We start from the raw sequence: 25,108 nt of genomic DNA, 5'->3' as shown, positions 1-25,108 counted from the left end.
GCGTCCGGTTTCGCCCCTCAGTGACCAAATAGAGTAAAGATTTTCAATGTTCCATGTTCTTTGTTCTATCGGTTAGGTTTAAAGATTAAGATTCAAGATTAAGATTTAAGATTAGATTTCAGATTAGTACTGGATACTAGGTTGTTTTTTCAACATTTATGCCAAGTCTCCATACTTGATGTTGTAATATTAACTGAGATAAGTGCTTAGAGTACCAAGAACCATGAAAATGAAATCTGATTGCTTGAGTCGGTTACCTTGAAATTAAACGATGATATACATTCTATGAGATTAGGGAAAACCACTATTAAAATTTCTGATGGAAATCACCTTTTTGAAAACGGCGAATAATCAGCGAACTACGCTATGCTGTGGTGCCGAATTTGCACCTTCTGTGCCATAGCACGATTTTACCCCTATTTCATTATGTGTGGCACTGTAGCATGTGCTCAGGGTTGCTAAAATATCACACGAAAATGCTATGTAAGGACACGTGTATGGACACGTGCTCCAAAACACGTGTTTCAAAAGCCAACAATAATTCCTAAAACAATGTAAAATAATTATCCATGAATGAATTTGCGTCTGTTTCTAAGAACAATAATTTTTAATTAATTGTTTTAAGCTCAATTAAAACAAGAAATGATCCTCCGAACTTGATTTTCCTGAGACCATCATAGAGCTATACATAAATATAATCTATTTTTAACTATTTTTAACATATAAATAAATAAACGGAAATAAAATAGAACTATGTAGGAGAATAATGTGGTTCGGAAATGAGGTCAGCAGCTGGTTTCTTATTTTTGCTCTATTGGTTAAGAGAGCCTTCCCTTTGAAGGATGTAATTGTATTTGAGACACAACAGATTGCTAATGTTTGAAGTTTAATTACAATAAGTACAGTCAAATTTAACAAGCCATTTTTCCATATTTTTTGCAGTTCTGGGGGACAAATACCACGTGGTGCAATTTTTAAAACTTTCATATTTTTAAAATAAGAAAAAGAAAAATATTAGGAAATTACAATTCCCAGGCATGAATTCCAGATCTGTCGTAACAGCAAAAACACATTTTTTATTTATTTGGTTCTTCGTCCTAAAAGTTTTTTTTTTTTTTTAGTTTGAGTAACAGACCCCCTCGTTTTTTAGACGGACCAAACGTGTTTGATAACTGGTTGTGGATGTCCTGACCAGTAGAAACTTAAAAAGGCTGTGGAGTCTGTTTTGGCGTAAAGACTAACCTTTGACAAAGCTGCTGAAGAGTTCGGCTTAAGATAAACAGCAGTATTTGATGCTGTAAAGCGCGCAAAGAAACGTTGGTACGGAATCGAAACTGGAGGAGTTGAAAAGTCCGTGCACAAGAACTAGCAGTCGCAGAGGTGATTGGATATCCTGAGCAAACTGTATTTACGAAAAAAAAAAAAAAAAAAAAAAACAAGAGAAAGAGTTCAGCACCTACTTTCAGATATGTAGCTTAATGAACCATGGTCTGACACCGAAGCCTGTCGGAAAGTTGGCTTATGGCTAGGCATTGACGCTGTCTTCCTAAAAAATGAAATAAAGAGGAGATGGCTGGCTTAGACTGGTTCAAAAAGTTTATGAAGCGAAACTCTAAGCTTTCAACACGGGCGCCACAAAACACCAGCCAAGCAAGAGCGGCTAGATTTAATTCTACAGTTGTCAAGCAGTTTTTTGAGAACTTGAATTCGCTTTATGTTCGTTATCGATTCGGACCAACTAGATTTTGGAACTGTGATGAAACTGGACTTTCTATTGTTGTAAAAGCCCTACGTGTTGTAGCCAAGAAAGGAACAAAACAGGTTCAACAGACTGTGTCAGCTGAAAAAGGTTAGGTGAAAGAGGTAAAAGAGGTGAAACCTATTTCAGGTGAAACCTGAAGGAGGTGAGAATATTACATTGCTATGTTTCGTAAGTGCAAGTGGACAGACGATCCCCCCAGTGTATGCCTTTTCTCGTGTTAAGGCCCCTGAAAGAATATTTCAAAACGACCACCCTCGATGTGTTGGCCTTGCCCATCTAAGTGGTTGGAAGACAGCAGACAATTTTTACTTGTCCATTCCACATTTTCAGAAGCAAGTCAATGCAACTCTGGAAAATCCTGTCCTGTTGCTACACGACAATCACGAAATCCATGCTTCAAATAAAACCATCAATTTTTGCAAGGAAAGGGGGATCCACCTTCTCACATTTCCACCCCATTTTTCGCACTACCTCCAACCACTGGACGTGTCAATTTATAGTCCTTTGAAGCGAGCTCTCAAAGAGTCTTACGACTTATGGCTTCAACAAAATCGTGGCCAAAAAATATATGAGCATGAAGTTGACGAGACGAGAGGGGTGGTAGCAAAGGCGAAAACGAGCTTCTAGAGGAAGTTAAAGATTCCAATGAGTCATTTAATATTGATAGTAAGCCACAAGATGAACAATCAAAGTAATCGAGTTCTAAAGATTTTGTTTTGGGAAAGTTCTCTGTTGGAAAAAAGGAAATTCTGCTATATTTTATCTAGGAGAAATTGAACAAATTGAAAATGAATGTGCTCTAATGTGTTTTTTGCACACAAGTGGTACAAAATTTATTTTCTAGAGCAAGTTGATAAAACTGAGGTAGATCTGACAGATACTGAATTCAGAATCCCAGTCCCTCGCTTCCCGGGTGGAATGGAAAGATCAGTAAAAAGCCTGGTATTTGGATGTGACCTTTCCATCTACATGTCAAGTTAATGAGGTGTTTGTATGCATTGTATTTAATTGAATTCTGTTTTGTTTTTGTAATTTAAACATTGTTGCTTGAACTATATTGCCATTCGGATTGGCCCCTACACCTGTCCGCTTTGATACCACGATGGGGGCTATTCCAGACACCTCAGAGCCTGCTAATATTTGTCATAGACACATTTCCTCTTGCTTCCATAAAATGCCACAAATTCATGCTAGAACCACAAGCGTTTATCCTGCATGTATATAAAAGCCGAGTATATTGGTTTAAAAATGAGGCTTTGGAGGTATAACTGGTAAAAATAGTTTGGAATACCCCCCTCTCCCATCTATATATATATATATATATATATATATATATATATATATATATATATATATATATATATATATATATATATATATATATATAGATATATATATATATATATATATATATATATATATATATATATATATATATATATATATATATATATATATATATATATACATATATATATCCATATAAATATATATATATATTTATATAGATTTATATAAATATATGTAGATTTCAAATAGATTATATAGATTTACATAGATTTCAAAGCAAACAAGTGGCGTAGTAGATTTTCTTTTGCTCCGAATGCATGGTTGCAATCCAGATTTGAGGTTGAGGAGTGGAAAGATCGACTTTCTGAATTAAAGAAACTGAAAGGAAGTTGATACAAAATGAAAAAAACTTGCCTTTGAGCAATTTATAAATAATAAAATTAACTGAAATCCCTAAGCCACCTTTCTGAATTTTCACTAGAAATCGTGTTCATAATTTTAGGAAAAAACCTCTATAGCCCAAATAAAAATCAGAAAGACGAGATGAATCAGAAAATTTCTAAGCTTCTAATAACTTTTTGCTCAGAAAAAGAAAAAGTCAATCTGAAGCTGAAAAAAAAGCTTTAAAACATTTTATAAATAGAAAATAACACAAGTCCCAAAACATACTTTCTTATTCTTTGTTAAGTCAGGTTCAATATTTAACGGACACATGGCTATGACGTATTGTGAAATCAGAAAAGAGTGATGAATCACAAAATCTTTGCGGAACAATTTTACTTATCCTGTTTCCGAAAGGGAATAGCTCCAAGACTGTTCTAGGTTTCCACAAGCCTGTTAAGTTAAAAATCAAGCAAACATGGAGCAAATAGTGGTCGAGTCGAACTATCCAAATGGTTAGCGCATTGGACTTACAATACGGCATCCGTAAGGGTAGGGGTTCGAATCCTGTGGTCGCTGTTTAATTGGTTTCGAACGCAGGTCATTGGCCTCACTCTGAAAGCTCAGCCAGAATCGACCCAGTTCTAAATGAATACCTGAAGAATTCTGGGGAAGGTAAACAGGAAGGGTGTGAGAAAGAACAAGACGGCTGGCCCCCAGCCCCTCATTGCACTTCCTAGCTGAAGTGCCATGAAACGGAGATTAACACCACCGGTTTGGAGAATAGAGTATACCTTTACCTTTCTTTAATTCAGTCCTTTACTTTTTTAAACCACGATCTGACAAAACTTTTTGTCAAAGAACTAAAGAGCTGATATCGGGAAATGAGAAGATCAACCGATTGAACAGCTTCTATCACTTAGGCAGCATCATTAGTAAGGATGCTGAATCCTTACTTGGTGTTTACCCCCTCCCCGGAAAATATCCTGCCCATTTTGGGTTTTAATGTTACTCTTTACTTTCATAATAACAGCGTAGATCAGAAATATTCCCAGAAATCACAAGCGAGTATATATCAACTTCAAAATTTTGATGCATTTTTACAGTTTCTATTGTAGCCCCCACCCCCAACAAAAAATCCTGGTTACGGCCCTGGCGATTATACATCGATTTCTTTCTCCACCCTCCCCTCGTCTCTCCCTTAGAACTAATTCTCTATTTATCTGATGGCTCAATTAGAGCTTGAATGTTTTGGCATTAAAATACACCCTTTGAGGTATCTCCCTCCCTCCCTAACTACAAAACAATCAGAGAACCCCATTGCAGAAGTTTAAGTGTATTTTTAAGTTTTGTAACTTGTCCATTCCTAAAAGATAGTATTTGTTATTGGGAAACATACTGATATTTTTCTCGGGGGAGTTTTCTGTAGGGGGAGGGTATTGTCTGGGGGAATTTTCAGTGGGGAGAAAATTTTCGGGAATAATTTCCTTTCAACGGGGATATATTTTACGGGGGTGGAGCTATTATCTGCAGGAGGGGGGGGGGGGTAAACGCTGGCCACCACAGTAAAGTTAAAAAAGAAGAATAGCCAAGGCCTAAGGTTGGAAGGTTGGAAGAATAGGAAAATAAGTCTAAATAATATCAGAATACTAAAAGCTACAGTGATGACGGCGGTTAAAAATGGCTCTTAAACCTGGGCACTTCGAAATATTGAAAATGATATGCCATATATTTTTCCTAAGGAATCCACTAATGGTTTCAGGTGTTTGTTTGGATGAATGTATGTTAAACAATAAGCTGTATGAAGGATGTGGTTCCATCATCTTATTCGGACTTCTTTCATATTATGCTGCCCGAAGCATCGTAGATGCAGCTAGAATTATTTCAACAATTATCAAAGTTTGAATGTTGAACTTGGAATGGTCGTATACATGGACTTATCCAGGGGGCGGGTCCCAGATTTTAATCCCCACCCGAAAAAAAGTTGTACGAATCCTAAAAATTGAAAGAAAAAAAAATGCATATAAACAAATGGTACTCGTTAATTAAACGAAGCATATTCAAGAATTACGCTTAGGTTAGATCTCAGAAAACCGGTTTCATAGCCACAAGGACAAGTAACGGGTGATACAATCCATTAGAGATGTAGAATTTTGGCTAGATGTTTGCATATTAGTGAGGTGGAGGAGAAGGGGTAGGGTTGGGTTAGGGGCGCTGTCCAATATTTTACCCCAACCCTCCTCCCTATTGTGCAAATATATAGCACAAATAAACTAAAGGTTATATGAAGGTTATATTTCATAAAGGCTAACTTCACTTCGCGAGTGTGTTTCGTTTAATAGACAAGTACCAAACAAATTTTGTATTCGTATCGTAAATATTTTTTGTACCCCCCTCCAAAAAAAAAAATAATCAGCCCCGTCCCCAGACAAAAATCCTGGATAAGCTCTTGGTAGTATATCAAGGAGCACTGATTTTTGTGATTCAGTTTTCTTACTCTTTTAACTATAATAGAATGTCCACTATCTAAAAGGCGAAACAAGTTTCAAGTTTTAAACATGAAATACGAAAGATGGGGATCATATGGGCTAGACCGAAATAAAAGTTAAAATTATTAGATCTAAGTGGCTAGGCCGTGAAGGATAATGTATGGCCCAAATTTCTTCTTTTAGGAGGAAAATGGTTAGTAATAAATTATAATTTAGTTTAAGTTTCCCATTTATAATGGGAAACACTATGTTTAGGTTTATATAAATTATATATAAGAATAGGTTTCCCAATAATGTAGTAATTTTGGAGGAACATAATTATATTCTGGATGGAGGAAGGCATGGTTTGGTTACCCAAACCATGATTTATGACAATCTGTCTTGGGCTGAACAAAAAGCAAAATATCATCGAAAGGGTTAAGAGCAGCTTGAAAGTGGGATTTTAAGGATACGGGAATTTCACGAAAGGGAAAGAAGAGCGCAGCTCTAAACAGATTATGGTGAAACGCAGCTACCGCAGCTGTGTACGCCTCAGGTGGCATGGTGCGGCAATGAGCTTTCAGTAGCAGTGCTAATAAGTTACATTTGATAGTTATAAACCATAGTTAATCGTTAAAGTAATAGTTATAGTAAATAAATCCGAAAGTTTGTAACTAAAGTTTCCACAACATTGCAATAAAACAAAAAGGAGGATTTTAATCACATCGGCAACGTAGAATGTGGATGGAATAATTTCAGTAAATTAGTTTGTCAAGTAGCTGGTGGTGTCTAATTCGCAACTGTTTTATTAGTATGTTTTAAATGTATTTAGTACCTGCAATAGGGCCGAAAAGCGTTACTTTTTTTACATAAAAAAAATGGGTAAAATTTCAATTCGAAGCTGAATAGAGTGGCTTCATCTTAGCATATAGAATTATATTAAGTAGTACCTAAAGTAGTACGCTAAATGTTGACTCTTTCTCTTAACTCTACTTTTTAAAACAGTAAAAAACTTTAGCGTAAAGAGCGGGGCGTTGATGAGGAAGCAGCCCCTTTCATATACGATGTAATTTCTGTTCGTTTGAAGTTTTGATGCCGCTCCTTACTTTCTGTTAAAAAAAACTTGTTTTTTTTTTATTTAATTTCTGAACGTTTTGAATCAATGCATGTTTTGATTTTGGCTCTCCGCAGATGAATAATTAAAAAGAAATTTGCATTTTTTTTTTTTTTGGCTAAATGGCTTTCTCATAGTTTGATCGAATGATTACGAACAAAAAAGGAGCGGGGGAGGAGTCCTAGTTGCCCTCCGATTTTTTGGTTACTTAAAAAGGCAACTGCAACTTTTAATTTTATACGAATGTTTTACTAGTAAAAGATATACGAAACCTATAAATTAGCTTACGTAACGAACTTTCTGTATTCTCATGTTTTTATTACGTATATGAGGGGTTCGCCCCCTCGTCACTACCTCGCTCTTTACACTAAAGCTTAAATTTTGTCCCAATTTCTTAAGAATGACCCCTGAATCACAAAAGCCATAGAATAAATAGTTGAAATTACTAAATATACTTTAGCGTAAAGAGCGGGGTATTAGGAGGAGGTGAGCCCATCATATGCGTAATAATTTCTGTTCGTTTTAAGTTTTAATGCTTCTCCTTACTTTCAGTTGAAAAACCTTTTTCATATTTGTTTTCATTTTCTTTTAAATAATGCTGGAAAATCCTGCGCTCCCTTCATGAAAATTTTCTTCCCCATGACAAATTCCTCCAAGGAAAGTTCCTTCAACATATCCCCCTCTTCTAACCTCCCCCCTCAACCTAAAAATCCCCCTGAAAACGTCTGTACACTTCCAAATAACCATTACTATATGTAATTTCAGTAAAAAAAAAAAAAAACTGTTATTTTTATTTAATTTCTGAACGTTTTTGAATTAATGCATGTTTGATTTTGGCTCTCCGCACATAAAATATTAAAATGAAATTTGCATATTAATTCTTTTTTTTGGCTAAATGGCTTTCTCTTAGTTTTGATCAGACGATTTTGAGAAATAAGGGGTGGGGAAGGAGGCCTAGTTGCCCTCCAATTTTTCGGTTACTTAAAAGGCAACAAGAACTTTTAATTTTTAACGAACGTTTATATTAGTAAAAAATATACGTAACTTAAGAATTAACTTCCGTAACAAAAATTTATATTCTTATATTTTTATTATGCATATGAGGGGGTTTGTCCCCTCGTTAATACCTCGCTTTTTACACTAAATCTTAAGTTTTGTCTCAATTCCTTAATAATGACCTCTGAATCAGAAAGGCCGTAGAATAAATAGTTGAAATTACTAAAAATACTTTAGCATAAAGAACGAGGTATTTATCTCCTCCTAAATACCTCGCTCTTGATGCTAAAGTATTTTTAGAGCCCCTCATATGCGTAATAATCTCTGTTCATTTTAAGTTTTAATGCTACTCCTTACTTTCAATTGAAAAAAACTTTTTCATGTTTATTTTTTCATTGTTTTTTTTTTAATAGTAATGCTAGAAAACCCCGCGCCCTTTTCATTGAATTTCTCTTCCCCCATGACATATTCCTCCAAGGAAAGATCCTCTCACTTAGTCCCCTCCCCTCAACCCCACCCCCAAACCAAAAAATCCCCCTGAAAACGTCTGTACACTTCCCAATAACCATTACTGTATGTAAACACTGGTCAAAGTTTGTAACTTGCAGCCCCTCCCCCAGAGGGAGTAAGTCATCCCCAGAGACATAGTTCTTATGGTTTTCGACTATAGGGAAAAAAATGGCTATCTCAAAATTTTGATCCGTTGACTTTGGGAAAAATGAGCGTGGGAGGGGGCCTAGGTGCCCTCTAATTTTTTGGTCACTTAAAAAGGGCACTAGAACTTTTCATTTCCGTTAGAATGAGCCCTCTTGCGACACTCTAGGACCACTTGGTCGATACGATGACCCCTGGAAAAAAAAATAAACACACACCCGTGATCCGTCTTATGGCAAAAAATACGAAATTCCACATTTTTGTAGATAGGAGCTTGAAATTTTTGCTATAGGGTTCTCTGATTTGCTGAATGCGATGGTGTGATTTTCGTTAAGATTCTATGAGTTTTAGGGGGTGTTTCCCCTTATTTTCCAAAATAAGTCAAATTTTCTCAGGCTCGTAACTTTTGATGACAAAGACTAAATTTGATGAAACTTAAATATTTAAAATCAGCATGAAAATCCGATTCTTTCGATGTAAATCTTTTCCGTTTTTCTAAACGGAAAATCAACATTCCGTTTTTTAGAGTATCGTTTACTACTGAGCCGGGTCGCTCCTTACTACAGTTCGTTACCACGAACTGTTTGCTATTTTTGACCTATTCGTCATATTTTTTTACGTGCCAAATCAAAAATATTTAAAAACAAATTATGGCCTATTGGCCCTCGACTAAAAATCATGCCCTTTCAAGTTTTGTAAAATATGTCAGTGAAATATGTGTGAAAATATGTGTTTTTTTCGGGGGGGGGGGGGAAACCTTCGAAACAGCATATATAAAGTAGCATATTCTTTTTTAGTAATGCAAAAAGCACATATATCGGAAAATACAGATTAATTTTAGTCTGTAGTATTGTAGCGGATGGGGGGAAGAAGACTGAAGCCTCAAAAGTACGTTTTAGGCTCAGGTTATGCTCATAGCGATTTAGAACCAGTGATTAATCTATTATATCCCACTGAAAGAGAAATTTTAGGGTTAACAGTGCAATATGGGTACTGTGGGGGTAGTCCTTCTATTGCAAAAACGTAGATTTTAATGAAAAATGATAATTTCCAAAATTGATTCATTAAAAGCTGTACGCTATCCTGAAAAGGGGGGGGGATAAACGCCCTAATATCAAGGATAATTCTATTTGCTGTGGAAATCAAACTCTCTTTACAAAAGAAAATAACAATACCATGGCTAATTATTTCAAAGAGGGTAAAAAGTTAGACAGAAAATGGGTTAATAATTGGGCAGTGACTTGACCGGATAATTGCATGCTGTAAAATCCCCCCAAAAAGGCTTCACACATGTATCTAGATTTTTAATAGATGTCCTACTTTTGCCAGAAATCCCGAGAAATCATGGAGAAATTAAACATTTCACAAAATTTCAGGGGGGACCGAAGGCCCCTCCCCGCGTAGTGCCAGGTTCTGGCTAAAACTAATTGGCAATGAGGTTCCATTGTAGTCTTGGAGAACTCATGACTGACCTTGCCTAAAATAGGACCATTTTCTTTGAATTCTTTCACGCGGACGTTACATTGCTTCAAGGTGGAAAGTTAAATTAAATATCTGACCATGGAGAGCCCTTCTTTCGAGTAAAAAGAATTATTACGGTGGATTCCCTAACGCTCTTCATTAAAATTCTCTTTCTGAACCTCACCAGCCACTTGACACACCAACTTGTTTCCGGAAGACGGGCACTGCGAACTGGTTAAATCCTCTCAAGAACTTCCCAGTTCGTTTTTCCTGCTTTTACAAGGAAATTTTCGCAAAGAAGAGAAAATTATTTTAGGACTGAGTGAAATGTAAACACACAGCAGCTATCCCCTGTCAAACCTACGACCACCACTTTTGTGGAAGGGGTAGTCGTAATAACTTTGGAGAGGGCTCATTCGATTGGAAATTGAAAGTTCTAGTTCTTTTTTTAAGAATCAGATTTGATCAACGGGCAAACGGCCCTTCACTCACAAGGAGGCTTACACTGAATATGCGGCGTATACTTCTTCTTCTTCAATTGTTTGTTGGCGCTAGTGCATAAGCTCCATGCAATTGGACCGTATTGACGTTTTTATAGTTCTTGATAATATCATACAATTGTAATTTTTTCATTTTCGGATAGGGAGAAATAAGTGAATATACAAATTTTTATCACTAGGTTTTTCGAAGTCATTCTCACCCCCCAAACATTCCGTTTTCTACTGGAAGTATATTCTAGGTTTTTTAAATTCTACGCTAGTTAGTTCGAGTAAGTTTAGCTGTGAAAAACTAGCAAATTCTACTTTTATCCCATTACGTCCATTAAGTCTCAGATGTAGCAGGTGGGGAATCCTGACTGGGCTATACAAGTATATTTTGCAAAATTTATCAGGAAGGCCATTGACCTCTGGTATATTAGCAAAATCTAGGGGGAATGGAACCTTGGGGGAGGGCCAAACGCCCCTTCTTACACACACAACACAAAAAGCGGATTCGCCGTTTCGAGGCTAGAGGGACGTCTAAGCATAAATCCAAATCCACTTTTTACGTAGATACTAGATACCCACACTAATATTACAGTGAGTAATATTATTCTACTACTAATATTACTTTTTTTACTAATATGAAATTTAAAATTTTTTTCAAATATTACTAATTATTACTAATATTACTAAGTTTATTACTATTAAACTTAGTAATATTACTAATATTACTCACTGGTCTTGCAACCTCTCTCGCAGTAAAATAAGTCTACAAATTTTATCGTCAGACACCGTAAAATCACAATATTCTGGCAGAACTAGCCTTTTCCAGATTTTTTTTTTTTCAGGTAAAATTATTGAACTATAGCATAAGTGTCACAATTAATCCTAACAAGAGTACTTACATTCAACACTGGTTGTTTGCTATACTAGAAGCATAGAAATAGCAAGGACGTAAAGCTAGAACTGACTAAGTTGTTTTAACCTTTTGTTTTTAGCTATGTTTTGTTAATCTTTTAGTAAAGTTGTGATTCTTTTAGCTTTTTTTTCGAAGTTTACATGACCTTTTTTTTCGCACCTAATCAGAGCGGGGAATATTTCATCCACGGAATGAATATTTTGCACGAGTTTCCTACGGAAGGGATTTCATGCTGGGGAGTTTTTCAGGGGATTTGTCCGCCCGGAGTTTTCCGGGTGAAATTTTCCACGGACGAAGGGGAGATGGTGTTGGGAGGAGAATTTTCCGCGGTGAAACTAGCTAGAAACCGAAAAAATCACAATACACTGGCTCACAATATAGCCTGCGCAGATGAGACCTCCTTTTGCATTTGAATAATATGCAAGCTGCTTAAGAAAAGTATGAAAAGAGAAGCAGCTGCATTTTCAACAAAAAAATTGCATTTTTCACAAATGCAATAGCAGTTGCTTAATTTTTGTTTACTTAATAAAAAAGTTGGAAAACTTACAGTCCACTGGCTTGCAATATAATCTGCGTAGCTAAGACTTTCTGCTGCATTTGAATAATCTTCAAGTTTCTTAAAAAAAGGTGGAAAATTTCCGTGAAGAAATAAGGCCAGTGTTGAGCCCTGAGCAGTTGATTTTTCTACTAATAATTCTGGTACAGCTTGTAACTGACATCTTTCTTCATTATGAAGGTGCGGAGGGAGGCCGTAGATTTCCAGTTCAGGGTTTCCTATAGAAACAAGATATCCGATTTTATTATACATAATTGAAGGAAGTGTTTGAGAATCCAGACCGAACTCGATTCCTGTAAGCTGTGAAGGCATGGCACTGACCAATGAGTCTAAGATTTTTGGAGGCAAACTCTGACATCGATTTTTAATAAATGTTTGTCCGACTACCAAAACGTTTTTCCGTGACTCGTAAACACGCGAAAAAAATGAATACAAACAAAATTTTTGATGCGTTTTTTATGATTTTTATATCCCCCCTAAAAATTTTCATTTGTAACCCCCACCCCCACCAAAAAAAGTTCTGGATACGGCCCTGCCGATAACTTGCATGAAAGGTATGTCATATAGGCCTAATCAGTCTTTACGAAGTGTCCATTATTCGGGGCACTTCCCAGCAGAGGGCACTTGATGTCCCTTACTGGAAAGACTGGAATCGTCACATAGAGGCATTTGATATCGTATAATATGTTGCATCAACGTATCAAAAAGACACCTAAGTTCAAACTATATAAAGCTTTAAGTGGAAATATATGCGATAACAAACTTCAAGTTTTTTTTATAATACTTCGATTTCCTAATTAGTAAAATGAAAGAGTAAAGATAGATCCTTTTTTTACGGTTCTTTGGTGAAAAGTGCCCTTAAATTCTACTAGTTTATCATCTGACGTATTTTCTTAAGCCAATCATGTTGCTCCTTCGACGTGATGAAATAAAAAAAAACGAGGTTTTTTAACTGCAAGTTAGGAGCGATATAAAAACTTAAAACGAACAGAAATTACTCCGTATATGAAAGAGGTTGTCCCCTCCACAACGCCTCGCTCTTTACGCTAAGTTTGACTCTGTCACAACTCTACTTTTTGAAACAAAAAAAACTTGTATAGTAGGGTTCTCTGATACGCTGAATCTGATGGTGTGATTTTCGTTAAGATTCTATGACTTTTAGGAGGTGTTTCTCCCTATTTTCTAAAATAAGGCAATTTTCTCAGGCACGTTTATTTTGATGACTAATTCTAATCTTGATGAAACTTATATACTTAAAATTAGCATTAAAATGTGATTCTTTTGATGTAACTATTGGTATCACTATTTCGTTTCTTAGAGTTTCGGTTACTATTGAGCCGGGTCGCTCCTTACTACAGTTCGTTACCACGAACTGTTTGAAAGGTAAAATAATAAGCCCACCATGTCAGAGCTCGATTAATCTTATGTCAGTAAAAAGAACTAAATTTGAGCCACAAGATATTGTACACGTAAACTCTCTACTTCTCAGTGGCAAAATATTAGATAGTATTTGATAATATTATCTAAAACATTATAAAACAAATAAACTCTATTCCTTCGCGGCAAAACTATATGAATTTTCCTTCGTAGGGAAATGTTAACCTAAACAGAAAGGGAGCAAAGGAGAGAACTTACGTTTACCATAGAGAATCTTGCCAAGGACACGAAAGAGGAAAAGATTAGCATCTTTTCCTCCAATGGGAGCCAAAACTTCATGGCTTTGCTTTTTGATGGACTTTTTCTTGGTTCCTTTCTTCTCAGTTTTGCTTGAAACAGGAAGTTGAGAATGGAAAAGCTTATCCAAGTTTTCACATCCTGAAAAAACAGGAAATTTGTGATTGTACTGCATAAGTGATTAGAAGAAATGCTGAAAATTAAAATCAGAGATTGATGACAGAACATCGATTTGAACCCGCGAACGCGGTTTGAAAAGGCTATGGAACTCCACTTTATAACGACGAATATGTTCTTGCGGCCCACACCACTCAGTTATTATTCCTAAAAAAATTGCGTTTTCCAGAAAATTCAGCTATTTTAGGGATTTCTTCAAATTTGTACTCCTTCCATTACCTTCTCCCAAAATAACTTTCTCTAGAAACCAATTTTGATGAAAGGGCTTTGATGTGGACAATTTTAACATGAATACACTGGATTTCTAGATTATAATGGCAGTTTAAATAAAAAGGTGCATTTCCCAGAGGCAAGACCGTCTAGTGCACCCGCAACGATAATTTAAATTTAGCCTATAATGGTTTGAGAATACGGGATACAAAAAAAGCCTAGAATAGTAGCAAATACTATCCCCTACATTTCTGAAGTTCTGCACAACACATTTGTGCACAATCTCTGCACAAACGTCTGATCCTATGCGACCACAAGAAAACCTTAAATCCTCTCACTTTCTTGAAAAAAGATAAAAACAAATACCCCCTAATAAGAGAAACATCTGAAAGGCTAGAAATATAGCAAGGTAACAGCCATAGAAAAGAATATTAATAGCTGCACAAAATAGTCCCTGCTTAATTTTCATTGCATTACCCCCTAAATAAGATAAGAACAAATAAGAGAAACATCTGAAAGGCTAGAAATATAGCTTCATTGCATTCTAGGCTCGTTAGACTGTTACCGGAAAACTTATAAATTTAGAAAAATCCAGAGAATTTAGTACTCATAATTAAAATGGTGGTGTAGAACACTATGAGAGATTTTTTTTTATCCTTCTTGCCTCACCATAAAAATGTAATAGTCCGTATAATACTAGTGAACTGCAGTGTTGTCAGATGTATGGTTGAATGTTGCACCACCAAAAAAGTGGGAATACGCTGAAAGTTCTATTTTTCTAATGAAAATGCACCGAATGAACTACTTACACCACAAAAAAGCACCAATTTGAAAAAAATTAATGCGCAACCACCTCAACAAAGCGACAAAAGGCGCAAATGCGCAACATTTGGCCACTCTGGTTAGCTCAAACATAAAATATTACCTTTCAGGCAGGCAAACTGAAGAGCGTTGATGGCGGCTCTAACATCTCCTCCACTTGATTCTGCCAATATTTCTAAGGTATTCCTGCAAACGTCAACATATCCTTCATTTACGGCTATTTTTTCTAAGACTCGGATCATGGAGCCAGTAGCGATAGGGTTAAAACTGAAAAAAGTCCTTAGTAGATTAAGAATCCTACGAACGTCAACACATCCTTCATTTACGGCAATTATTTTCTAAGACTCGGATCCTAATCCAGTAGCAATAGGGTTAAAACTGAAAAAAAGTCCTCACTAGGTTCAAGAACTCTTAAACTCTGAACTGACATCATTTTTTGCAATCCAAAAAGGGCTTATGTCAGATTTGCCTCTCACTCGGACTATCTGCCTTGGCTTTTTCTACAATTAGCCATGGCTTGATGCCCACAACTACTTGATCTTAATTCAAAATCAACGGATTTAGAGTTCTTGAACCATGGATACATTAGTATCCATATGAATCCAAATGAAGCAAAGGTCAAACTCCCCTTCCTTCAGTGATATATTGAAGGTTATAAAACAAGAATAGAGACAAATCAATCGTAATGAAGGACAGTTATCATAACAAAATAACAATCACGGTGATATGGTTTTTCAGGATTTTTCAGTGCGAGGGGCTAAGCCATTTGGCTGCGGCGAATTGAATATAGGACACAAATTTCTAGCCCTTATGTACCTTAGAGCGAGTGCTTCAACGCAATTTTTCATAATGATGGGGGGAAGGGAAAGTCTGTATTGCCAAAACTGCCTACTAGCCAACCTTGTATAAAAATAATACATCAACCTTAAGTGTCTCTGAAATATTTTCAGGTATACCTTGATTAAAAAGCCGTCAATAATGAAGCGTTTCTCAATTTGCTCTTTACACTGCAAACAAAGTATTACCTACTTTTTATGGATATTTCTAACGTGTTTCGCTAATACTTAAACAGTGTGAGCTTGGGATTCTGAACATCAAAATTATGACGGAATCGTTATTCCAAAGGTAATTTTATGCCTGTTCAAACAAAGTTAACGCAACTTTAGGATCAAAGGGCGATGCGTCGCTCTTGGCAGCACCAAGAAGAGTCGTAGTCGTAACTTTATAGGGATTGGTTATTAATGACATATCAATGTACTGTATTTTACACAGTAAGTTAATGCTTTCTCTCATTACCCTCCCCCAAAGCAATTTTTTATTCCGTTTTATACAAGTGTCATTAAGGTCGTGATTAAATGAACTGATGGAACTCGAATTCCACGTTAAAATTGAAAAATTATATTTAAAAAGTACTCAAGTATTCATTGACGGAAGATACCGCTTTTAATATCAGGCCGTAGCTTCTTGAAGATGCTACAAAATGTTTGCTAGGATTTTGCTCTATTTCCTCTAATTGCTTAGAAACCTTAGAAAAAATCTAACTCTTTTACACAAGTGTACTCTACGAAGGATATTGCTTTTAGAACAAAAACCGGTACTATCATGAGCAGAAGACAATAACCTGTAAGATGATTGGAACCATTTTTCGATTTATTTTCCTGTTTTCGAACAATCCCATTTAATATTTTCAGCTACCTGAAATTTTTACAAGTTTTTTGCCAGAAAAGAATCGTTTCAGATTCCCCTAGAGACCAAATTGACAAGCTGGTATAATTTACCTGCTATTTCCGCCAATGAAAAAGTGCTATTTGAAGGGTTTTTGACAATCGACGGTCTCAAGAGAATTCAGAGACAGAAGGCTACCCTAACCTCAATTTTGAAGCTCGATTTTTTCAAGTTCGCTTTAACACGGCCTTAATAACGCTTAGTTTTTTTTCTCTTTTTTTCCTGTGTTGTGAGAGATAGCGTGATTTAGTCAATTTATTTAATCAATAGTATGTAGTCAATTTAGTCAATAGTATTTAGTCAATGGCGTGATTTAGTTCAGGCTTTTGTCAATACCATGTAAATGAATCATGAAAATGCCTCGGAAATACACTTTAGAGTAGAAGGGAGAAACTAATAGTAGTTCGAAATAACTGGATTTAACACTAAGCAATAGGTATTAAGAGTTTTTTTTTAAGACTTGTCCCTATTAGAGCATAACAGACTTCGTGAGAAAATAGTAATCTATTTTATATAAAGGGGTTTGGGACAGTGGCCCCCTCTACCCCGCAACTAGTGACAGCCTCACGCAGCGTATAGTCCAGATATATCTATAAAGCTGGGTGCAATATTACATGCAAAGTTGCTTCTCCAAATGATTCTTAAGAAAAAAAAAAAAAAAACAGTACTAAATGTTTGCCTATAAGAATGTCAGTCTCTAAGGAAATAGAATCCTGATTCCGCAGCCATTTCTAAGATAATCCTACAAGGCTAATAGAAGAGTATGAAATGTTTGACTTATTGCTCCTACCAGCTGGTAGATGACGCAAAGACCTTGACAACTCTACTCCTCTTGATGTAAAACTTACTGATAAGAGCGCAGTGTCTTCAACTTCAAAGTCAGCCATATCCAGAAACAATTTAAGGATGTTCTTCCATCTTGAAGTCATAGACCAGTTAGGCTAATTTGTTTTTAGAACACACAGGAGGCATTTTAATAGTCTCCGCATTTTCTTTTTTTTAAATTTGAGAGGGAAATGAAAGCTATCTTGAAAGCAAAATTGAAAAGCTATTAAATAGCCTCCCAGCTCCAGAGCAGACGCTGTCGATCAATGGTGTAGCCTAATAGTCGTTACGCATAGAGAGGTTTTACGTGAAATGAATGATTATTATTGACCATCCGTAAAATAAAAGACCTTTTTAGAACGCGCAAGAAGCATAAAAACGGTCGCAGTATTTTTTTTTTTTTTTTTTTTTTTTTTTTGTTAATTTGAGAGCAGAATGAAACCTTAGACATAAAGAAAAAGGTGTCTTTTGTTGGTAATGAAGCCGCACGATTTGACGAGAATAACTTGTCTAAAACATGTCAAATCTTTACGACATGATGAAATTGATAGATAAAAAACAAAATTTTGAATTAAAAGACAACCACCTGAAGACACAGGGTCAAATATATTTTGGGGCAACTATTTTTTAAGTTCTCAAGGAAAAACTACAGTTGTGGGGCAGCAAGATTATTTTCTGGCATAGGAGTATCTAAGTTCAAACCACTTTGTGTAATAGGAATGGTAAATACAGTTATGTCCAGTGGTAGTATAGTAGGATTGACCCCTGATTGGTAATCAGAACCAAGCTTTGGTCTCAGCAGTCCCACCACCTTGGATTGCTTGGAAATTAGGCTATGCGTGGCGCAGGCACGTACACAGGAATTTTTAGGGGGGGGGCAAAACCTCCGAAACAGCAGATATAAAGTAGCACTTTTTTTATTTGGTAATGCAAATAGCACGTATATCGGAAAATACAAATTAACCTTAATCTGTAGTATTTTAGTGGATGGGGGAAGAAGACTGAAGCCTCAAAAGTACGTCTTAGGCTCAGGTTATGTTCATGGCGATTTAGAACCAGTGATTAATCTATTATATCCCACTGAAAGAGAAATTTTAGGGTTAAAAGTGCAATATGGGTGCTGTGGGGGGTAGTTCTTCTACTGCAAAAACGTAGATTTTAATGAAAAATGATAGTTTCCAAAATTGATCCATTTAAAGATGTACTTTATCCTGAAAAGGGGGGATAAACGCCCTAATATCAAGGATAATTCTATTTTGCTGTGGAAAGCAAACTCTTTTTACAAAAAAAAAAAAAAAAGTACAATTGCTAATTACTTCAAAGACGGTAAAAAGTTAGACAGAAAATGGGTTAATAATTAAGCAGTGACTTGACCGGATAATTGCATGTTGTAAAATCCCCCAAAAAAGGCTTCGCAGATGTATCTAGATTCTTAATAAATGTCCTACATATGTCAGAAATCCCAAGAAAACATGGGAAAATTAAACATTTCACAAAATTTCGGGGGGGGGGTGAAGTCCCCCCCTGCGTACGTGCCAAGCGTGGCGTTTCCAAATAGTCAAACAAGAATAAGAAGAATTTCACTAAAGGAGGTTTTTCGGACCTATACCAGGGATATATTGGTATAATCTGGACTTTTTATAGCAAAGAGGATTTTTTTGTAATGAAGCCTGTCAATTTGACGAAAAAGTTTTGTGGGACAGACGTTTATTCTCCGTGAGACGATGAAGCGAAGGATCTTCTCTCAGTCACATGGGCACTCATACAGAACTGGTGAATTGAAGAACTGGGTGTATATAAGGCATGTACACGTGGCTGAGGATTTTCAATATAAAGAATCAATTAAATAAGTTCATTAATTTGCCATTGTGCCTTTGCGCCTAGAATCGAAGCCATTCAAAAAAGGGAGTCACAATGGATCGGCTTTGAGAAGTGAATACCATTTTCATACCAACAAAATTTCATTTAAATCAATCTTTCACAAACACCAGTGAAAAGGTCAATTTCCGTGAAATTGGAAAAGGATTTAACAACAATGGAAACTGAATTATTGAAAATTCAGTGAAAAATCCTTTTAGAAATGGGATCTGCGCTCTGAAAGCAATTTATGCAGCAAACTTTCGGAAAAGAATTGAATCAAAAAGTCACTGCAAGAGGCTTGCTCAAGTAACAAGTTAATTTCGACTGAATATTTATCACTTTATTCAGAGAAAAGACAAACCTTTTGCAACGTAAGTAAAAAATAAATAAAGAATATAAAGAATATAAATAAAGAAAATAATAAATATATTATTAAATAGTAAATATATTATTATATAATATATTTATATATATATATATATATATATATATATATATATATATATATATATATATATATATATACTAGCTGTTGGGGTGGCGCTTCGCGCCACCCCAACACCTAGTTGGTGGGGGCGCTTCGCGCCCCCCCCCCCCAAGCCCCCCCGCGCGCGTAAGTCGTTACGCGCCATAATAGTTACGCGCCATTGTAGTTGTGTCCCTATGTCCCACCTGTGAATATAGATATATATATATATATATATATATATATATATATATATATATATATATATATATATATATATATATATATATATATATATATATATATATATATATATATATATGGTTTTAACTACGTAAAACTTGCGAATATACAACATTCTTTGCTGTCCCATTGTCTTTGCATATAAATAGATTGTCAGGTTTACCGACTCTTGAACATGCAACATATAATGGTCCATGGGAAAACGATCTGTATTCAGATCTATACCTCATGATTCTAATGATTGCCCTTGAGCTTTGTTGATGGTGATTGCTAATCGACCATTCCCTGTCCCGGTGTCCCGGTCGTCATTTATATCCCCCTGTTTCCCCCGGTGTCCCCGTTGTAGTTGTGTCCCTGTGTCCCGGTCGTCATTTATATTCCCTGTGTCCCGGTCGTCATTTGTATCCCGGTGTCCCGGTCTGTATATACATTCGTTTTTTAGTTTTGTTTTTCTCCTTTATTTTTTTCCTTTTTTTTTCTTTTTTAGTTTATTTAGATTTTTAGATTTTTTAGTTTTTTTATTAGTTTTTAGTTTTTTTTTTCTTTTTAGTTTTTTTGTAGTTTTTACCTTCTTTTTAGTTTTGTTAGTTTTTTTTTTTACTTATGTCCTGGTCGTCATTTATACTCCCTGTGTCCCGGTGCTTTGTTGATTGCTAATCGAACATTCCTTTTGTCCTGGTCGCTTTCTCTTTGAGTGTCGTCATTTATTTTTTTCTTTTTTAGTTCTTTTAGTTTTTACCTTTTTTAGTTTTTTTTAGTTTTTTAGATGAAAATTTTTTTTAGTTTTTTCCTTTTTAGTTTTTTATTGGTTTTTACCTTTATTTTAGCTTATTTTTCAGTTTTTTCCTTTTTTTTAGTTTTTTTTTATTTTTTATTTTTTTTAGTTTTTTACCTTTTTTTAGTTTTTTTATTTTTTTTAGTTTTTTAGCTTTTTTACTTTTTTTATTAGTTTTTAGTTTTTTTGTAGTTTTTGCCTTTTTTTAGTTTTTTCAGTTTTTTTTTTAGTTTTTTATTGGTTTTTACCTTTATTTTAGCTTATTTTTCAGTTTTTTCCTTTTTTTTAGTTTTTTTTAGTTTTTAGTTTTTTTAGTTTTTTACCTTTTTTTAGTTTTTTCAGTTTTTTTTAGTTTTTTAGCTTTTTTATTTTTTTTATTAGTTTTTAGTTTTTTTTGTAGTTTTTGCCTTTTTTTAGTTTTTTTAGTTTTTTAGCTTTTTTATTAGTTTTTAGTTTTTTTTGTAGTTTTTGCCTTTTTTTAGTTTTTTTGTAGTTTTTACCTTCTTTTTAGTTTTGTTAGTTTTTTTTTTTTACTTATGTCCTGGTCGTCATTTATACTCCCTGTGTCCCGGTGCTTTGTTGATTGCTAATCGAACATTCCTTTTGTCCTGGTCGCTTTCTCTTTGAGTGTCGTCATTTATTTTTTTCTTTTTTAGTTCTTTTAGTTTTTACCTTTTTTAGTTTTTTTTAGTTTTTTAGATGAAATTTTTTTTTAGTTTTTTCCTTTTTTTCTTTTTAGTTTTTTATTTGTTTTTACATTTATTTTAGCTTATTTTTCAGTTTTTTCCTTTTTTTTAGTTTTTTACCTTTTTTTAGTTTTTTTAGTTTTTTTAGTTTTTTAGCTTTTTTACTTTTTTTATTAGTTTTTAGTTTTTTTTGTAGTTTTTGCCTTTTTTAGTTTTTTCAGTTTTTTTTTTAGTTTTTTATTGGTTTTTACCTTTATTTTAGCTTATTTTTCAGTTTTTTCCTTTTTTTAGTTTTTTTTAGTTTTTAGTTTTTTTAGTTTTTTACCTTTTTTTAGTTTTTTTAGTTTTTTAGCTTTTTTTTTTTTTTTATTAGTTTTTAGTTTTTTTTTGTAGTTTTTGCCTTTTTTTAGTTTTTTTAGTTTTTTAGCTTTTTTATTAGTTTTTAGTTTTTTTTGTAGTTTTTGCCTTTTTTTAGTTTTTTTAGTTTTTTAGCTTTTTTATTTTTTTTATTAGTTTCTAGTTTTTTTTGTAGTTTTTGCCTTTTTTTAGTTTTTTCAGTTTTGACGTCACCTGATCCAGTTTTTTCAGGTGACGTCACCTGATCCACACACAGACAACTTATTTTTATATATATAGATATATTTATATAAATAGTAAATAATAATATAAATATATAAATATATTTATATAAATAGTAAATATATTATTAAATAATAAATATATTATTAAAAGAATATAAATAAAGAAAATAATAAAGAATATAAATAAAGAAAATAAACCTTTTGCAACGTAAGTAAAAAATAAATATAAGAAGAAGATTAATCATGTTTGACTGAATATTCAGATATTGGCTAATTTATTCGCTTAATTATCGTCTACTGGTTATTGTAATTTCTACTCCCAAAGCCCTATCGTCGATACAACCGATCGATATTATTCAGATCGAACATATCACAGATCAAAACATCGATAAAAAAAAACTATTTTACCGAGATAATACATGAGATTCTATAGCAATATCAATATACGGGAATACATCGATGTAGCTAAAAACAATGCAATGACGATTTTCCGCCGAATGAGAAGACAACGATGGAAGAAAAACATGTCAACAGTACGCAAGAAGGGACTCAGCACAATAGAAAAACAAGTACAATATAATAAAAGATGATAAATCACCATATACAGACGACTTTCACTGATAATTGGCTAACGTTTACTTTATTGGCTACTCCATAAGCCGCTCCGTAAATATACTGAACAATCAGTGTTAACCCATCTTGTAAATGTGATAAATACACCCTAATAAATTTATAAAAAAAATCCTTTTAAAAACCAACAGGCAGTGGCACCAATTGGAAGGAAACACGGGGGCCTGCGCCCTACTAAGGATTTTTACCCCCTCCCCTCCCTCCTAGATTTGGAAAAACGTCTTTTTTGCGATTTTCAGCCCCTCCGTAAATATACTGAACAATCAGAGTTGACCCATTTCGTAAATGTGATAAATACACCCTAATGTACCCTAATAAATTTAGAAAAAAATTCCTTTGAAAGAAATTTTTGAACAAATTGGAAGGAAACACGGGCGCCTGCGCCCTTCCATTATATCTCAAAAAAGCGATATCCTTTTCTTTACCATTTGTTGTTTACTATCGTAATATATAACAGGAATATATAGAGTAGGCTGAATATTTATCCATCAAGGGTGGGGGTGGGGGCACGGTGAAGCGATGCACTCTTAGGAACGAGATAAGTAACTACGGATGATATGTTTAAATTTCGTGTTCCGACTTTTTTGGCGGTTCCTTCAAATGGTCTTCAGTCCGTCAGTCTTACCATAGTAACTGCGGATATTTAGAAAAAATGGTCAAGAAACCAAGGAAAAAATTGAGGATGAAGGTACGACAAGCTACAAAAGAAAGTGAGTAGTCTGTAAAATACTAAAAACGTGTTTAATGAATTGTGACTAAATACGGGCAAGCATATAGTAATTTATTTCCGAGGAGAGTTCACCAACTCCGCTAAAAAAAGCTTAATTATACAAGAAAATATAAAGATTGCAAAACCGACAAACCTCTGAATTTCAAGAGGAGGCGGGACCTTTTCGCTTACGTGCCTTGATAAAGGTCTTTCGTTTTGCAACCAGGTCCATTTCTTCCAGGCACAAACGCATGGAAAAGCCCTTTGAGCCCATGCCCTCTCAAAATATCGGAATTTTTCCTATGGTGTCTTATATTTACATCCATTTAGAATACTTTTGGGGCCCCCCTAAATGGTAGTCCCCCCAAATGTAAGCGTAAAGCGTAAAAGAGCTCCGATCTTTACGCTAAAGTTTTTTACTGTTTTAAAAAGTAGAGTTAAGAGAAAGAGTCAAACTTTAGCGTAAAGAGTGGGGCGTTGATGAGGAAGCAGCTCCTTTCATATACGAAGTAATTTTTGTTCGTGTTAAGTTTTAATGTCGCTCCTTACTTTCCGTTAAAAAAACTTGTTTTTTAATTTAATTTTTGAACATTTTTGAATAAATACATGTTTTGATTTTGGCTCTCCACAGATGAATAATTAAAACGAAATTTGCCTATTTATTAGTTTCGACTGAATGATTTTGAGAAAAAAGGAGCGGGGGAGGAGGCCTAGTTACCCTTCGATTTTGTGGTTACTCAAACAGACAGCTAAAACTTTTAATTTTTACGAATCTTTTTAATAGTGAAAGATATACGTAGCTTACAAATTAGCTTACGTAACGAACTTCTGTATTCTCATGCTTTTATTACGTATATGGAGGGGTTCACCCCCTCGTTAGTACCTCGCTCTTAACACTAAAGCTTAAATTTTGTCCCAATTCATTAAGAATGACCCCTGAATCACAAAAACCGTAGAATAAATAGAGAAAATTACTAAAAATACTTTAGCGTAAAGAACGAGGGATTAGAAGGAAGTGAGCCCATCATATGCGTAATAATTTCTGTTCTGTTTAAGCTTTAATGCTTCTCCTTACTCTCAGTTGAAAAAACTTTTTCATATTTATTTTTTCATTGTTTTATTTCTTTTAATAATGCTAGAAAATCCTGCGCTCCCTTCATGAAACTTTTCTTCCTCCATGACAAATTCCTCGAAGGAAAGTTCCCCCAACATATCCCCCCTAGTCAACCACCCCCCCTCCAATCTAAAAATCCCCCAGAAAACGTTTGTACACTTCCAAATAACCATTACTATATGTAAGCACTGGTCAAAGTTTGTAACATTTGGCCCCTCCCAAGGGGACTGTGGGGGAGTAAGTCACCCCCAAAGACATAGTTATTAGTTTTTTTGACTACCCTGAATAAAATGGTCATTTCAGAATTTTCATCCGGTGACTTTGGGAAAATATTTAGCGTGGGAGGGGGCCTAGGTGCCCTCCAATTTTTGGTCACTTAAAAAGGGCGCTAGAACGTTTCATTTCCGTTAGAATGAGCCCTCCCGCAATTCTAGGACCACTGGGTCGATACGCTCACCCCTGGGAAGAAAAAACAAACAAACAAAAAACACACATCCGTGATCCTTCTGGCAAAAAAAAAAAATACAA

The 25,108-nt window shown here is 34.8% G+C and overlaps 1 protein-coding gene across 1 annotated transcript in view; it reads right to left on the bottom strand.

Annotated features, from left to right (window-relative positions):
* Positions 1 to 25,108, bottom strand: part of LOC136041084 (cell cycle checkpoint protein RAD17-like) — a 181,891-nt gene that overhangs the window by 63,705 nt on the left and 93,078 nt on the right. Inside the window, exons 6-8 of the mRNA XM_065725637.1 lie at positions 15,070 to 15,233; positions 13,719 to 13,898; positions 12,075 to 12,301 (exon numbers count right to left, since the gene is read on the bottom strand). Of these exons, the coding sequence (XP_065581709.1) occupies positions 12,075 to 12,301; positions 13,719 to 13,898; positions 15,070 to 15,233 (571 nt within the window). The remainder of the gene's footprint in view (positions 1 to 12,074; positions 12,302 to 13,718; positions 13,899 to 15,069; positions 15,234 to 25,108) is intronic.

The sequence above is a fragment of the Artemia franciscana genome, chromosome 21 (assembly GCF_032884065.1).
Source record: "Artemia franciscana chromosome 21, ASM3288406v1, whole genome shotgun sequence".
Lineage (NCBI taxonomy): Eukaryota > Metazoa > Arthropoda > Branchiopoda > Anostraca > Artemiidae > Artemia > Artemia franciscana.
This window is presented reverse-complemented; position numbering and strand designations above follow the sequence as displayed.